This window comes from Macrobrachium rosenbergii, chromosome 31 (assembly GCF_040412425.1).
Source record: "Macrobrachium rosenbergii isolate ZJJX-2024 chromosome 31, ASM4041242v1, whole genome shotgun sequence".
NCBI classification, from domain to species: Eukaryota; Metazoa; Arthropoda; class Malacostraca; order Decapoda; family Palaemonidae; genus Macrobrachium; species Macrobrachium rosenbergii.
In genome coordinates, this window is record NC_089771.1 from 22,072,058 (window position 1) to 22,086,312 (window position 14,255).

General features: G+C 35.2%; 1 protein-coding gene across 1 annotated transcript in view; it reads right to left on the bottom strand.

Moving 5' to 3' along the window:
* LOC136855408 (girdin-like) overlaps positions 1–14,255 on the bottom strand; it is a 454,012-nt gene that overhangs the window by 8,264 nt on the left and 431,493 nt on the right. The window contains 6 exon segments of the mRNA XM_067132402.1: positions 104–192; positions 195–310; positions 497–753; positions 894–966; positions 5,869–5,895; positions 12,960–13,052. Coding sequence (XP_066988503.1) covers positions 104–192; positions 195–310; positions 497–753; positions 894–966; positions 5,869–5,895; positions 12,960–13,052 — 655 coding nt within the window.

The following is a 14,255-nucleotide window of genomic DNA, read 5'->3' on the forward strand; positions in this document are numbered from 1 at the left end:
CTCTTAACAACCCATTCCCACTTTATATCGCTGTTTTATGCCTATACGTATTTACTCCACTCACTAAATGGTTACTCATGAGAATTAAAAGCTTTGCACTAACCTGGGAATCATGAAGGGGCTCAGGCCCAACATCTCTTGTTGGAATTGAATCAGCATCCTCGGTCAAGTAGACTGGACGTCTTGACCCTGCCGACTCAGTTCAGCTGTACTACTACCAGCAGTGACTGTTGAAAGAGAATCCTCCTGATGACTGTCACTAGCATCACCTGATCGAAGACTTCCTACATCTTCTGAAGACACGGATCCTCTGTCAAAGTAAACATTAATTTATCAGTGAAGTGCATCTTAATTATTAAGTGACAAAGTTAAGTCAAAGATATAATTCTCAGATAAGAAATGATTCCACTGTCTTTGGGAAACTACCATACAATATAAATTATAATGACTAAGTTTAATTAGACCATTATGGCATAAAATACACTACTACACATACCGTAAAACTTGAGAAGAAAATAAATCATTTAATGCTGGTGGTAAACTCTTTCTGTAATTATCAGGAATATATCCATTTCTCCCTAACCTCAACTCTCCTTCACCATCATGGGATGGGGACGGAGGTAAATTTGGTGAGGATCGGCGAGTTTCAGAGCCAGAGTCCAAAGAATCATTAGCATGTGATGAGGAGCCCAATGATGAAGAATCTGGACTTTCACCACCTTCATCACGACCACGGGATCGTGATCTCCCACTCTATAAATGTGAAAGTTCATTATTCAACAAGTATCTAACAAGTACCTGTATCACCTATTACATAATACTAAAGGATAAAACCAATCCAGCATAGTTTATATACTCATAAACAGTACACAGAATGAATGTATGGTGCTTACCCTTGGAACCTTACTAATGAGTTCTGTACCAGCCTTTCTCACTCGTCGTACTAAGTTTGAACCAAAGCCTTTCCTAAAAATACAAATTTAATCATTAATTATGTTTTACCAAGGCAGACTCTTTTATAAAAGAATATAAGTCTAACGAAAGAATAAGTCTAAAGAAATACTGTAAGACATATTTTCTGTTTATTACTTTCTTTCCTAAATCTCATGTACAAGAACACCTTACATATACCTGTATAGTATAAGTTATCAAAAGCCATAGCATCAAATGACAATTATCAAAGTAAAATTCTACTTCCAATTATTTTAGCATCAGTAACATTTCATGCCCAAATATGAGTAACATACAAAAAGAATTTTGCATACAATTAAAACTATGAAACAATTTTCTGAAGAATATATTAATTATTGCAACAGTTGCAATCATAGCCAACACATCACTGAGTATTCCATAATATATAAAATGATGGACTACAGTGTATATAATTACTAGGCTATTTTACATCACAATCTATTTGAAATTACAAATTACAGTACTCTTGCTTTTATGCTAAGCTGATACAATACACCCAACCTTTCAAAATAAATTCTAAACTGCCTGTCATATGCTACTGATTAAAAAGTAACTTGGAATTAATCATTTTTATATTTTATAAATAAATCAAACTATATATTAACATTTTAACTGAAATTTAAAGTATATTTATGAAATAAGAGAACATAGTTTAATGAGTACATGTGTAGAATTGCATGAAAGCTCATTAAACAAAAGGTATTCAATAAAAATTACATAATCATTGCATGCTATATAGTGACTTTACATCTATCCAACTACAACAAAAATCTACATAGAAATGCAATATAGATAATATATTAGGACATTACAGTGCCATCTTCAAGATATAAAGGTGCATTGGGCCAGATAAGGAATATCCCAAAACCACTGCTGTATTGGTTGAAGATTGTCTTCTTCAGATTTCCCATGAAAAAAATGAACTGATAAAAATAACTGAGCTCTGATTCATAAGCAATCTACAGAATAAATTGCTTAAAACTGAATATGCAATGCACTGTACACATATATCAAGGATGAAAAAATATGAAAACTACATATAAAAAACCATGATAAAGTACGTAAGAAAAATCCAGTTTTCCTCTATCAGCTAAAAACTGCTTTAACTTAATATCTTACCACTAATATAGAATTGAAAATAATATATTCTATAAGTCTTAATTTTTCTAATATAATAATACTGATAAGTGCAAGTCAATTTCTCAGCACAACAATCATCATTACTGATTTTACAGACGATTTTCCCTATACTGGCTTAGCCACGAAAATGGTTCTTGCCATAGTTTTATATCTTGTCCCTTCTACTTGGGATTCATTTTTGGGCTTCTTAGTGGCCTTTGTCCTATTACTTCCACATCTACTTTCCCGATTAACTGTCTCCCTGAATAGGAATCTTCTTCAAGATCTGTCTATTCTCTGTCCTCTGGACCCTACATTTTTCTGCAACCCCATTATTTGTCATAACATAAGAAATTCCAGCTACAGATCATACCATACTGTAGTCTCACAGCTCTTCCCAATCTCTGCCTTTTTAAGTCTTCATATTTCATCTGCATACAGTAACATAGCCCTTTTGCACATCTCATAAAATTTTGCTCTATTTACCAGCAGTCTGGTGAACTCTCTCTATTTCATCCTGGTTGTTGTTAGTCTTTTTCATACCACCCTTTCCCAACCAGCTTCTCAGATTTCTCTTCTAGAGATTGCCATTCTACTGGTACTCATCCTTCCTCCCTTCACCATTTACTCTTTCTATACATTTTGGGCATCATAAATCCTTTACTTCATTCACATTTTGTAATTGTGGGCACCTCTTGGGACACAATCGGTTGCATCTTACACATAATAATCGGGTCCTCCCCACACCAACTCAGAAGCATCCATATGTTCACTTTTTGCTTTGTTCCCTTCCCATCCACCAAATGCTTTGTTTTCCTTATGTTTTATGTTCAGTCCTCCCCACTCTATTCCATTCTTCAGTCTTCTAACCACTAAAGCACACCAATATTCTCAAATAGCAAGCTCAAGTGCCACTATTCCCTTATACTGTACTATGTACTTTTCATACTGCAATCATCTCATTTTCTTTTGAGTATCATTATGTTATATTATCTTGCCCTCTTTTGATTCTGTCTTTCCTTTGTCAGGTTTTAATATATTCTGGTCTACTCATGATCGACTAACTGTTCCTCAGCTTATAATATATTAACTGTTCATGATGTTCCTGGGGCTTTACAATTTTCATCTCCCCAGACTCTCCTAAACTAACCATTCTGTCATGTCAACATCCTCCAATATATATTCATTTCCTAATTTAGTTTTCATATTATTCCCTCCATCATTCTTTTGGTCCTTTCTTTATTGTCAACTCTGGTATACTTTGCCCCCTTCTAATCTTTTCCACATTTCCTCACAGCTTGAACTTTTTTTGATGTGTTAAAATTCATATTCCACTCTTTATGTATCCCCTTTTTAAAACTTGCCAGCTTCCTTTTAGCCTCTCTACTGTTCTTATTGTATACACACTACTACTTTACCAATATAAAAAAATTAAGGCTTTCAAAATATCTGCCGCTCATTATTAGACAGTAAGAAGACTGAAAGGCTAGGTGACAGAAAACAGTCCTCTAGATTTTGCTTCAGATATTGTTTACTGGCAAGTCATTTTCAAAGTATTTTTCCCTCTTCATCTATCCTCAACCAATTTTTTGGGATTAATGCCCATCAATGAAACAAAAGCCTCTCAGACCCTGTCATTATGAAAAACAAAAATACGGTAACTAGAACATCCTGCTACAGTATTTATCACTTACTACTGATATATCTACATTTCTTTAAATCTGTGATCAAATACACAAACATTCCCATCTATGAGATTATAAAAGTAAAATCACTAAACTACAATAAAAATGAAGTGAGATCAAGACGGAAAACTTAGTTATGTCAGCATCTCAAACTCAAGAGACCTCCAAATTCAGTATTCACCTTTAAAAGAACTTTCTGCAAGTGTTTTATGTGTAAAACAAGCACAGGAATGAGAGAGAGATTACAACAGGGACAGACCTCTTAGATGGCATGATGTGATACCCAAGATGTAAATGAGACTATGGTTACAAACACTTCACTATCAATACAAACAATTCATTATCAAAATGTTTGTAGAGAAAAAACACAAAACATTTGAACTGAATATTCAGGGAAGTGTGGAATTAATTTTAAACTTTCTATTTGATGAACTCTGCTAAACAATAGTAACTCAAAAAATTACAGTAAGAGGACTCATAATGTAATACTAAAATATGATCCAGTTTAAATACTCATCAGGCAAAATATAAATTTTAGATTAACATAATGCTTTAAACATTTTTAAACATCCTCATGACTCTACATGATATGTTACTCCATTTACTTTTACATGGATTGTCAGGCATCTTTTCAATTCTTTGTTAACTGCTTCTTACTCTATTCTATTTTGTTTTATGGAACCAGATGGTCCAATTTCAATGTTAAAGATCCTTAATTTTTTCTATTTATAATCTAATCAATTACCCTTCCAGAGGAAACAAAAATACTTGGGAAAATGAGATTCTTGTCAAAATGACACTGAAATATGGGTGATTTATATCTATCTAACCTATACAGATCTCTCTCTCGTGAGGTTTTTTGTGCAAAAAAACTAATCAACACTTGTAAATCTTCTAATCACTGTACATAATTTTATATAATAAACAAGTGATACTGACTACTGGTAATGGGAGTTCTATGATACTATACAATACCAATAACTTACATTGGATGCTGGTTGCTAACAGCTGAACTTAGCACTGTAAAAAACTTCCCTAAACTACCATTTTAAATATAACAGCATATACAATTGACGGCTTCATTCGCATTTTTACGAATTCTAAATAAATTGTTAAGACTTCAAGACTGTACCAAGTAACTGTGTATAAAAAATAATATTTTTTACCATGCGAGTCTTTTGCAACTGGTGTTTAAATAAGTATACATCTTTTGTTAACCTCTACAACACTCAATGACTAATATTCCACTTGGAGAAACACTGTTTTCAGCACATAGTTGAAGGAGTCCCAGACAGTATAGTTAACAGACTAGTTAAATATTACTTTCGTGCTTTTTACATGTGCAACCTCAATTTGTGAATTAATTACAGGTGGTTTATTTGTGAAGTTCACTATCAAAAGCCTAACACTAAATATAAAAACTGTTAATGGACACCCTAACATCTATACTTGCAGTTAAGTAAGATCCACTATCATGATAAAAATGAAATGATTTTTCACAATAATATGTAACACGAAGCAATTAAGCCTTTCCCCTACCTTTACAACCTCACACCATTCCTCATCCAAAAGTAGCTTAGATTTCATGCGTTAGCCCTTACTTCCTAAGACTATAGGTAAGGTAAAAACAACTGATACAATGGAGTTATAAAATATATAGTAAAAAAGGTACCAGAATAACAAAAGAATTTTCAGGTGAAAAATAACAAACAAATGATGTAGTCAAATCTTAGGTATCCACCATTGAAGAACAAACATAGAATGTTGCAAAGCTGTGAGAAAGAGATACAATACAGATAAAATAAACAACAATTGTTGCTACAAAGAATGCTAGTTAGTAAATTACTAGTGGTTTATCAATGCCGATACCAGAAGTAAAAATGTGTTTGAAAAATTATGAAAATACAGTACAGTATTAGCATAGTAAAATTTTCCAAGCAAATTATGAATATGAAACTGTATATTGTAACATTCAAAAGTGTTAAAGTGATATGTTAAAAGATCTCAAAATACATTAAAAACCATTAGTAACATAACCGAAGTTATAGTATAAGAAATGCTGCTACATGAAATCCCATACTACAGTACTCACGAGTAAGGTACGCAGCCCGGCGATAACCTACCAGAAGGGAGACAACTCCTTAATATTTTACTAATACATATGAATGTGAATCAATTCTACAGATACGACACTCCATACTGTTAGAATATGACTTCGACTTGCATCCTTATTGTAGAAATAAAAAATATTTTTGCCCTTGATAACACAAATTCTTCTTTTAATACCAGATTCTTTTTAAAACAGCTATGAAGAATTATTCAACTGTCTGTCAACAATAAATCTTAAAGCAATACAGTATGCAGTCTCATTTCATCCCATGGCAGGTCGACTACTCTACATTTAAAAACTCAACATACCAATATAAAGTTAGCTCTTTTTACACCATATTACAGACCCATAAATATTAAACATTATAACCACAGAAAAGTAGAAAAATGCAAGAGCAAAAAGTAAGGATTCCTAAAGTCAGTCACTATTATAAACCCAGTGGATAGTACCAACTTAATTTGAAACAAATAACTGGGATTGCAAATGTGACATATCTACAAATAGAGAGTAACAATGTACACTACTGTAATTTTCAAAATACCAGGTGGTTTCCTATCACAGAATTAAGAAAACACCCTTACAAAATATTCTTGTTCAAATTTATTTTAAATTAAATACAGGGAAGGAAGAGGAAATTGTTAATATCAAAATAAAATAATACCTCACAAAACTGCAAAGTGCCATCCGGAAGCATTACAAGCAAAATTTCACAAATGAAATACAGAAACAAGTACAACAGCAAAATTTTAAGTCCTCATAAATATTGAAATATGAATGAAATGAAATAATACAATATATACAGAACACAGATCCCTCACAAGATTGAAACTGGAGGACAAAAACAATTCCAGCCTAACTTTGATGTCAGTAAAAAGTAGGTAATAAATGATAATCTACTAAACTTAAGTACTGTAGCTTAAGTTTATGAGAAGTTCCCCAATCAGGGTTCATAAGAAGTTTGCCAATCAAGGCTGTACAATACTCATTTTCAGATCAGAATTTAGCAAAGCAATCTCAAAATAATTTTAAATACAAAATATCACTGATTTACATTTCTAAACAATCCTAGGATTTGCTACATTAATTTATGATGCGGTGAAAATTGGAGTGAGGTAGAGTTGAAATGTTGAGCAACTAAGGGTCAAAAGACCTTAAGGAATAGATAATAGTCAAATGAATAATGTAAAGAACCAGGCCAAAACAGTCCAGTTAATTTCACTGCAAGAATATTTTCCACATAAATTAGAGCTCAGTTATGTTTCTTGACTCAAAACTTGTCACTCCATAGAACATTAATGAAAAAATTATTATAATTTTTACAGCTTGAAAGTACATAATGGCTATGTTTCTTAACATACAGCATTTGCAATGAATCTATTGTATGTTAATCCTTTCCAAACCAAGCATTCAAAAACTTAGCAAGTAGTAACAGGTACTTGATGAAATTTAACTAAAATCTTTGAGATCAATATAAAACTCATGTCAAAAACTAAAAGTTCGCTAACAGTGTACCTTTCAAAACACAATAAAAATCTTTTACTTTAACAGACTTTTTTGTGTTTCACACTATCCCAGACAACTCATTCCGACATACAATCAAAAGAAGTTCATGAGATTTCAGTGGGTCAGCACATGACAAAAGGTCATTCAGGTCCTTTGAGTAGTTTGCGCCAGCTGTGAAAGAGCTGAAGATCAAGTACTGGGCACTTCAGTTAAAGAATGTGCCTTTATATTTGTAAGGATATATAATTTATATTACAGTACAGAAAACTGGAAGGGCAATATCTTCACAAATGATACTCATATAGTCATTAACAAACAGCTGTCCAGGTAACTACAGCATTTAATGTCATAAAAGCGCCCACCTAGCTAAACAAGACCTGCAAAGTGGTAGCTAATTCAAAGAGAAGGGTTGAAAACTATAACTCAACTCTCCACGAAGAAAATGAAAGTGCTCTTTGGATAATGGTAGACTGAAGCCAATGTTCTGGTATGGGACTTGAAGATCACTAACTACAAGATTAAAAAAGTGAATGAAGGTGTCACCTTTTCACTGGGATAAACAACTGGTTCATCCTTTACAACCTGGTCACTAAGTAATAGAAACTGAAACTCTGAAGACAGGAGAGCACATCCAATATCTAATAAGTTGTCCTCTTACACCTAGGTCTGCTTGTCTACTGTTCTTGCCTGTCAAATCAAAACAAAGTAGGTATACCATGTCACCCAAAGATGCTTAATTTTGAAAGAAAATGGGAGGCTAGAATTCAAATTGGAAGATAAAATTTAGGTCAAAGGCCAAGCGCTGAATGACAGGTCATTTAACACTGAAAATAATGTTAAAACAATTGTCAGAAGAGGTAGGAAAGTAAGTTGGAAGAGAATATGAAAAGAGGTATAGAAAAAGGAATTAAGGAGGGTGCAGCTAGTGGCTGAAGGGATGCTGCAAAGAACCTTAAGTAATGCCTACAGTGCACCATGCAAGGCACACTCACAGCACTAACCCCCTACAGGGTGTGGGAGGCTAGAGAGGATTCTTCATCTTTTAAAAACACATGTGGCTGTGGCTGGCACATGGTAGGAAACATAGAGCAGGGCCGCAGGAAGTACTTGATAGGAGAATGGAAGATGACAGATGTACTGTACACTTAAGAGGCAGGCGTGAGGTAAGCAGATGTGAAACAAAGCTTGAAGATCTCACCAGTAGCAGCAGTGACTGAAATGGATGTGAAACAAAGCTTGAAGATCTCTACAGTAGCAGCAGTGACTGAACTGGAAGATGTCTGACTGACTGCAAGCAGATACTTGTGCAGCTTCACCACTAGTGTGGTGGCCCAAAGATACGTAGGGTCTTGACTATGTAAGAAAGATTCTACAACCATGTGTCTGGCAGCTGATGAGTAGCTTAACATGCATTCAGTTGAATGAACTTGTGGTTGAAGACAGAAGTGAGATTACATGTAAGTGTTTGACAATGCGAAAATAAGCAGGGGAGTAGCTGGTTGCAAGTGCATGGCAGGGAAGTGGTAGCTCCAGGAAGACTGATAGGAGCATAGCAGGAACAAGACTGGTAACAAAGGCAGCAAGAACTAAGCCTGAATCAGAAGTGGCCAAATTGACAATTCTAGGCTGATAACTCCTACAAGATCCTAAAGGGCAACACAAACGGCAAGATGATATCAGTGCCTCTGCTTGCACTGTCAGAATGGAGGGCCCACTAAAGATGCTGAACATGTGTCCTTGACGCAGATGCAGGACAGGCATGTGGTTATATTTAGAGGTCTAAAAGTGCCCAAGCCAGGAACTTTGTCAAACCAGATGATTGGTCAAGCCGAGAAGAACAATAGCAATGCTGACTGACAACATAAACCTCTTCCCGCACTGTTGAAACTGAAACCTCAGCCTGTAGTGTCATGATTGAAGACTTAGGTGGTTAACAGCAGCAAGACATCATAGCAGTTAGCAATGCAAGCTTTCTCTCATCTGCTCCACCAATGTAGAGAAAAAGTCCCTCAGCTGACCACAAAACTCATACTTATTTGAACAGTGAGGCAAGATATCTGGATCTGGAACAGCACTGGAAGTGCCCAAGTAGCACCAGAAAGAATATGATGGGCCCACGAAGCAAAAATGAGGTATCTATGAAGAGGCATTCCATCACCATTGTTAAAAAGGACTACTTGACTATGGGGGACTACAATGTAACAGAGAACTGCAAAAACCCTTACACATAAGAAATGAGGTCACTGACACTTTACTGTATACTGTAAGAAAAAAGTCTTGTCAAACAGGACATACAAAAAAAGCACAGTGGAAGCTGATGCACCTTATGGCAGCAAGTGAGCAAAGGTGAAGAAAGCATATACAAAACATGAAATAAAAATAACTTGTAACATAATTCAATAAAAGCCCATCACTAGTGCACATAAAAATCACAATAAAGGCAACTGATTCCCCTCAATATTAAAGGCACAAGTTTAGATAGTTAAGAAAAAACAGTACTCTATTACGTAGATTACATGAAAATACAGCTGTATAACAAAACTCAAATCAGCACTTAGGTACTGATGGTTCCTGAGAAATGTAGGCATACTGTTCTGAAGGTTTCTCATTAAATTGTGGTGGCAGGACATTTTTCACAAAGGAAAACTTACAGGAAAATTTTAATTAAATTTTGGTGGCCAAGTATGACTCAAGATATAAGAAAATTTTGTCCATCGTATGACATATTCCAAAGGACTTCAGCCAGAGGTAAGGTGAAGCCTGTTCCTTTGGAAAAGATACCAGTTATATCTACATCTTTTTAAAGAGTTGGAATGGATATCGTTGGTCTTATTACTTCCCCATCAGCAGATGATCATAAGTATATGCTGACACTAGTAGATTATGCCTAAGTTTCCCTGAAGCTATACCCTTGAAAAATATCACATCCATTGATACTGCAGAAGCCATGATATCTATTTTAGCTACGGCTGGAATTCCCAAGGAAATATTAACTGACAGAGGTCCTCAGTCATTTTCAGATTCATCTTTCAAATTACACCTTTATTTACACCTTACCATCCTGCCAGCAATGGAAGGATACAGAGACAACATTCCATACTGGAGGCAATTTTAAGAAAACTGTTTACTGAAACCCGGAGACTGACATAGGCATGCACCCGTATAATTATTTACAATGAGAGAATTACCTAGTGACAGTCTAGGATTTTCTCCACTGAATTACTGTATGGATGCCAAGTGCTTGGACCCATAGTAGTTTTACATGAACTGTGGGCTAATCCAGAATAAAGTGAAGACTGGTAACAGCTATAATTTCGTTTCGGAATTATATGACAGGTTAGCTGAAACAGCTGAAGTAGCTAAACATAACATGGAGATATCTTCTCAAAAGTACAAAGTTTACTTTGATCTAAAGACTGGTAAACGTAATCTTAAGGTTGGTGATGAAGTTCTTTTTCTTTTTCCTTTGAAAGCTAGTACAGTAGGTTGTTCAAAACCTTGGAAATCTGGGACAATGAAGGAAAAAGTTTAACAGTTTCTTTATTCTGGATACCCATTCAGGTCTGGCAATAAAGAACATGGTCCTATAAATATATTATCCACTGTGTTTCTATATTTTTCGTCCTCCAATGTTCCAGTCTTGTAGGAATGCATCTCTTGCTATTGCCTGATTGTCCATGTTCAGAGACACACACACTAGAAGTTGGTGGTTCTCACACGTGGCAAACTGGTCCACTTCGGTATTGTGGAAGCATGTTAGCAATTACTGAATTGAGAGCTCAGCATGAGCCTAACTTCTTTAAAGAATACATTGCAGTCATTTTATCTAATACAATTTTCTAAAATGAAAAAACAGCTACTAGCCCCAGGAAGCTGGTATGGCACTCCCTCCAAGCAGGTAACCATCTTCCCCCTAACTGACATCCTCCCTATGGCCTCCCCAACCTGTCAAGGCGGCATCCATATGCATTATCACTCATATGAATGGTGGAGTTAGGTCAGTGTGTTTGCCACAGACCCCTTCAAGGTCCAAGGACAGAGTATTTTCCCATCTCAGATGAAGCTGATCACAAAGCCTTTTCCTGGCATGTGAGAGCCAGACCCTTAAATCCTAGTCACAATATCAGGATTAGATCTATCATGGACCCAAACTGTAACAGGCCCAGACTTCATTCCAATTGTCATCTGGAAAAGCTGGGCTGTATAAAGGAATCTGCTAAGTCCTTCCTTATTCTGATTTGAGTGCTTTGGGAAAAGACAACTGGGTGAAAAGAGTAGCCCGTCCCAACCTCGGAAAAAGTTTGCTGGATGTAAGGTGGGACTTGTTCCTATTAGGAAACCTTTTGACTGGAGACTGTCAACTACCACTCTCAGGTTTCGTCAGCACTCTTCTCTGGTGGCTCTCTCTATTAGTCAATCATGTAGGGAAATATTTATACTCTGCACAATAGATGGTACCAGGGGCAAAGTAGTCAGTAGTTTCTCCTATTTGTGAGCTAGGAGATAACTTGTTAAGGGAACTGTGCTAGGAGAATTGTGTTTTGGGAATAGTGTGTTCTGGCTGACTAACCAATATGGCCTACTTTATGCAGTAAATGAATTTTTATTAACATTTAATATTGAATATGGTGCATGATCACAGAAGATGGAGAAGACTAATAACAAACAGCGACCCCATATAAAGATGGGAAAAGCTGAAGCTAAAGAAGATTGAATATTGTGATCTCGAAACTGGTACAGAGTACTTTCACTGCGTTGGGAATATCAAACTGTAAGCGTAATATTTCCTTTTCAAGCTACGGGTAAATGTAATGCGTCATTTCAAATTTTTGGCAGCTTGCCCATGGTGTGATACCCGTTAAGGGTTTTTATGTACATAATTCCATGTAACCGAGTTTAGGTTGAGTGGAGTTGTGATTACTCATGTAATTTGAGGATCGAAGGTTTTGGCCCAGGGTGTTAATGTAATTTGTTTAAATGTGATTTCCATATGTAATATGGTTATGTGGTGAAGGGTGATCATAATTTTGAATGAAAATTTTATGTAATATATGCACTGTACAATGGTTGCATCTATCCCTCATCCAACTGACATGAAAAGAAACTTTGTTAATAGAATATCCCTGACACCATTCCCTAGAGATCACACAATTGACTCCAAGTCCAACAAGTAAAAAATGCAATGAAGCTTCACTGGCAGAATTGAGATTTCTGTACAGTGTATAATGATGTATGAAACTCTCAGCCACAGAACATAAAACTCTAGGCTGCAGACCATGAAACTTTCAGCCACAGGCCAGTGGTGGCCTCTATTCTTGGCACCTATTGTGATGCCAGACACAGGACCATGGCTAACTTTAACCTTAAATAAAATAAAAACTACTAAGGCTAGATAGCTGCAATTCACTATGTTTGATGATTGGCAGGTGGGTGATCAACATACCAATTTGCAGCCCTCTAGCCTCAGTAGTTTTTAAGATCTGAGGGCAGACAGAAAAAGTGTGGACGAGAGACAAATAGCCGTTTCAATAGTTTTCTTTTAAAGAAGACTAAAAAATGTAAAGCCTTACTTTTTGGATGGTGAATTATCCATACGTCTGTACTGCTCCATGATTTTCTCTTCAAGCTTCTCCTTTTGACGCCTCAAGTTGTTTAGTTTATCTCTGAAATATAACAACCTGTGATAATCTCTGAGGTAATAACTAAATGCTGATGCTAAAGGTCCTAGATCCCTCCTAAAAATCATTCATCATTCAGTACAAAATTTGATAGGGAATAAACATAAAAAACCAGAGTATTTGCAATAAAATTGAAACTATCTAAGCAGAGTACTTTTTCTTACCAAAACAATTGTCAATTAAGTACTGCTTTGTTCACATAAAAACACCACCATCCATTAAAACTGCCTCTTGCAAAAAACAATTAGGATTACTAACTCAGAATGGGAAAAAGTTAATGCAACAGTACTAAAATTATAGTGAGTGCACTAACTACGGTACCTAAGACCTAAAGTTAGCCACAGAGCAAATACTTAATCCTAAATATCTTTTGAAAGTTCCAAACAATGAGGTTTTTAGTTTCCACTTATGTTGAAATTGCTAAGGATTTGTGTACTGACGACATAGAGGCCGCTCCTTGTGTATATGAGAAAAAAGTGCTTCAGCTAGAATTTCATAAGTATGCTTATAACAGGGACCTAAGTATTCTTCAGGATAATGAATTAACTGTTAGTTCTAAACTTGGCTCTAAATCTAGACCTATGCCTAAATTCAACGTACAAAATATAATCATTATTAATGATAACAATGCTGTATGTAGCATACAGTCTGTCCTTTAACCTTAATATTCATAATGGCCAATCAGCTCAGCAGAAGACTAAATTGATCAAAGCCATTCAAATAAAGCCAACAGTAATCTTGGGTTTGTACAGTATGTAAAATGTGCTATGCTCAGACTTTAATTTCAGATGCTGACCTTAGTAATAACTTGAGACTTGTCATATTAATCTTGCTAGTATTAAGAAATCAGTGGTGAATATGCAATTTTTCATAAAATTAGACCTTCAAATTGCAGTACATACATCATCCATGTATGTAATCCTTAAGTTGCACAAAAAACCACAAGTTTAAATTTATAACTAGTTTGATTGTCCCAATAAAATAACTAAATAATTTTCAATTGTAAGTTAGATAAACCTATGATAAAAATAAAAACTCTCAATAATAATAAATGGATCATTTAAAATAGTAATAGGCTCTATGTTTACATGTAATAAAAATTATGAAGGTCCTGGTAAAATCATGTCAACTTCTTTAGATATTGGTACTGTATATACTAAATTGCCTTACAAAGATTTTATCCAATTG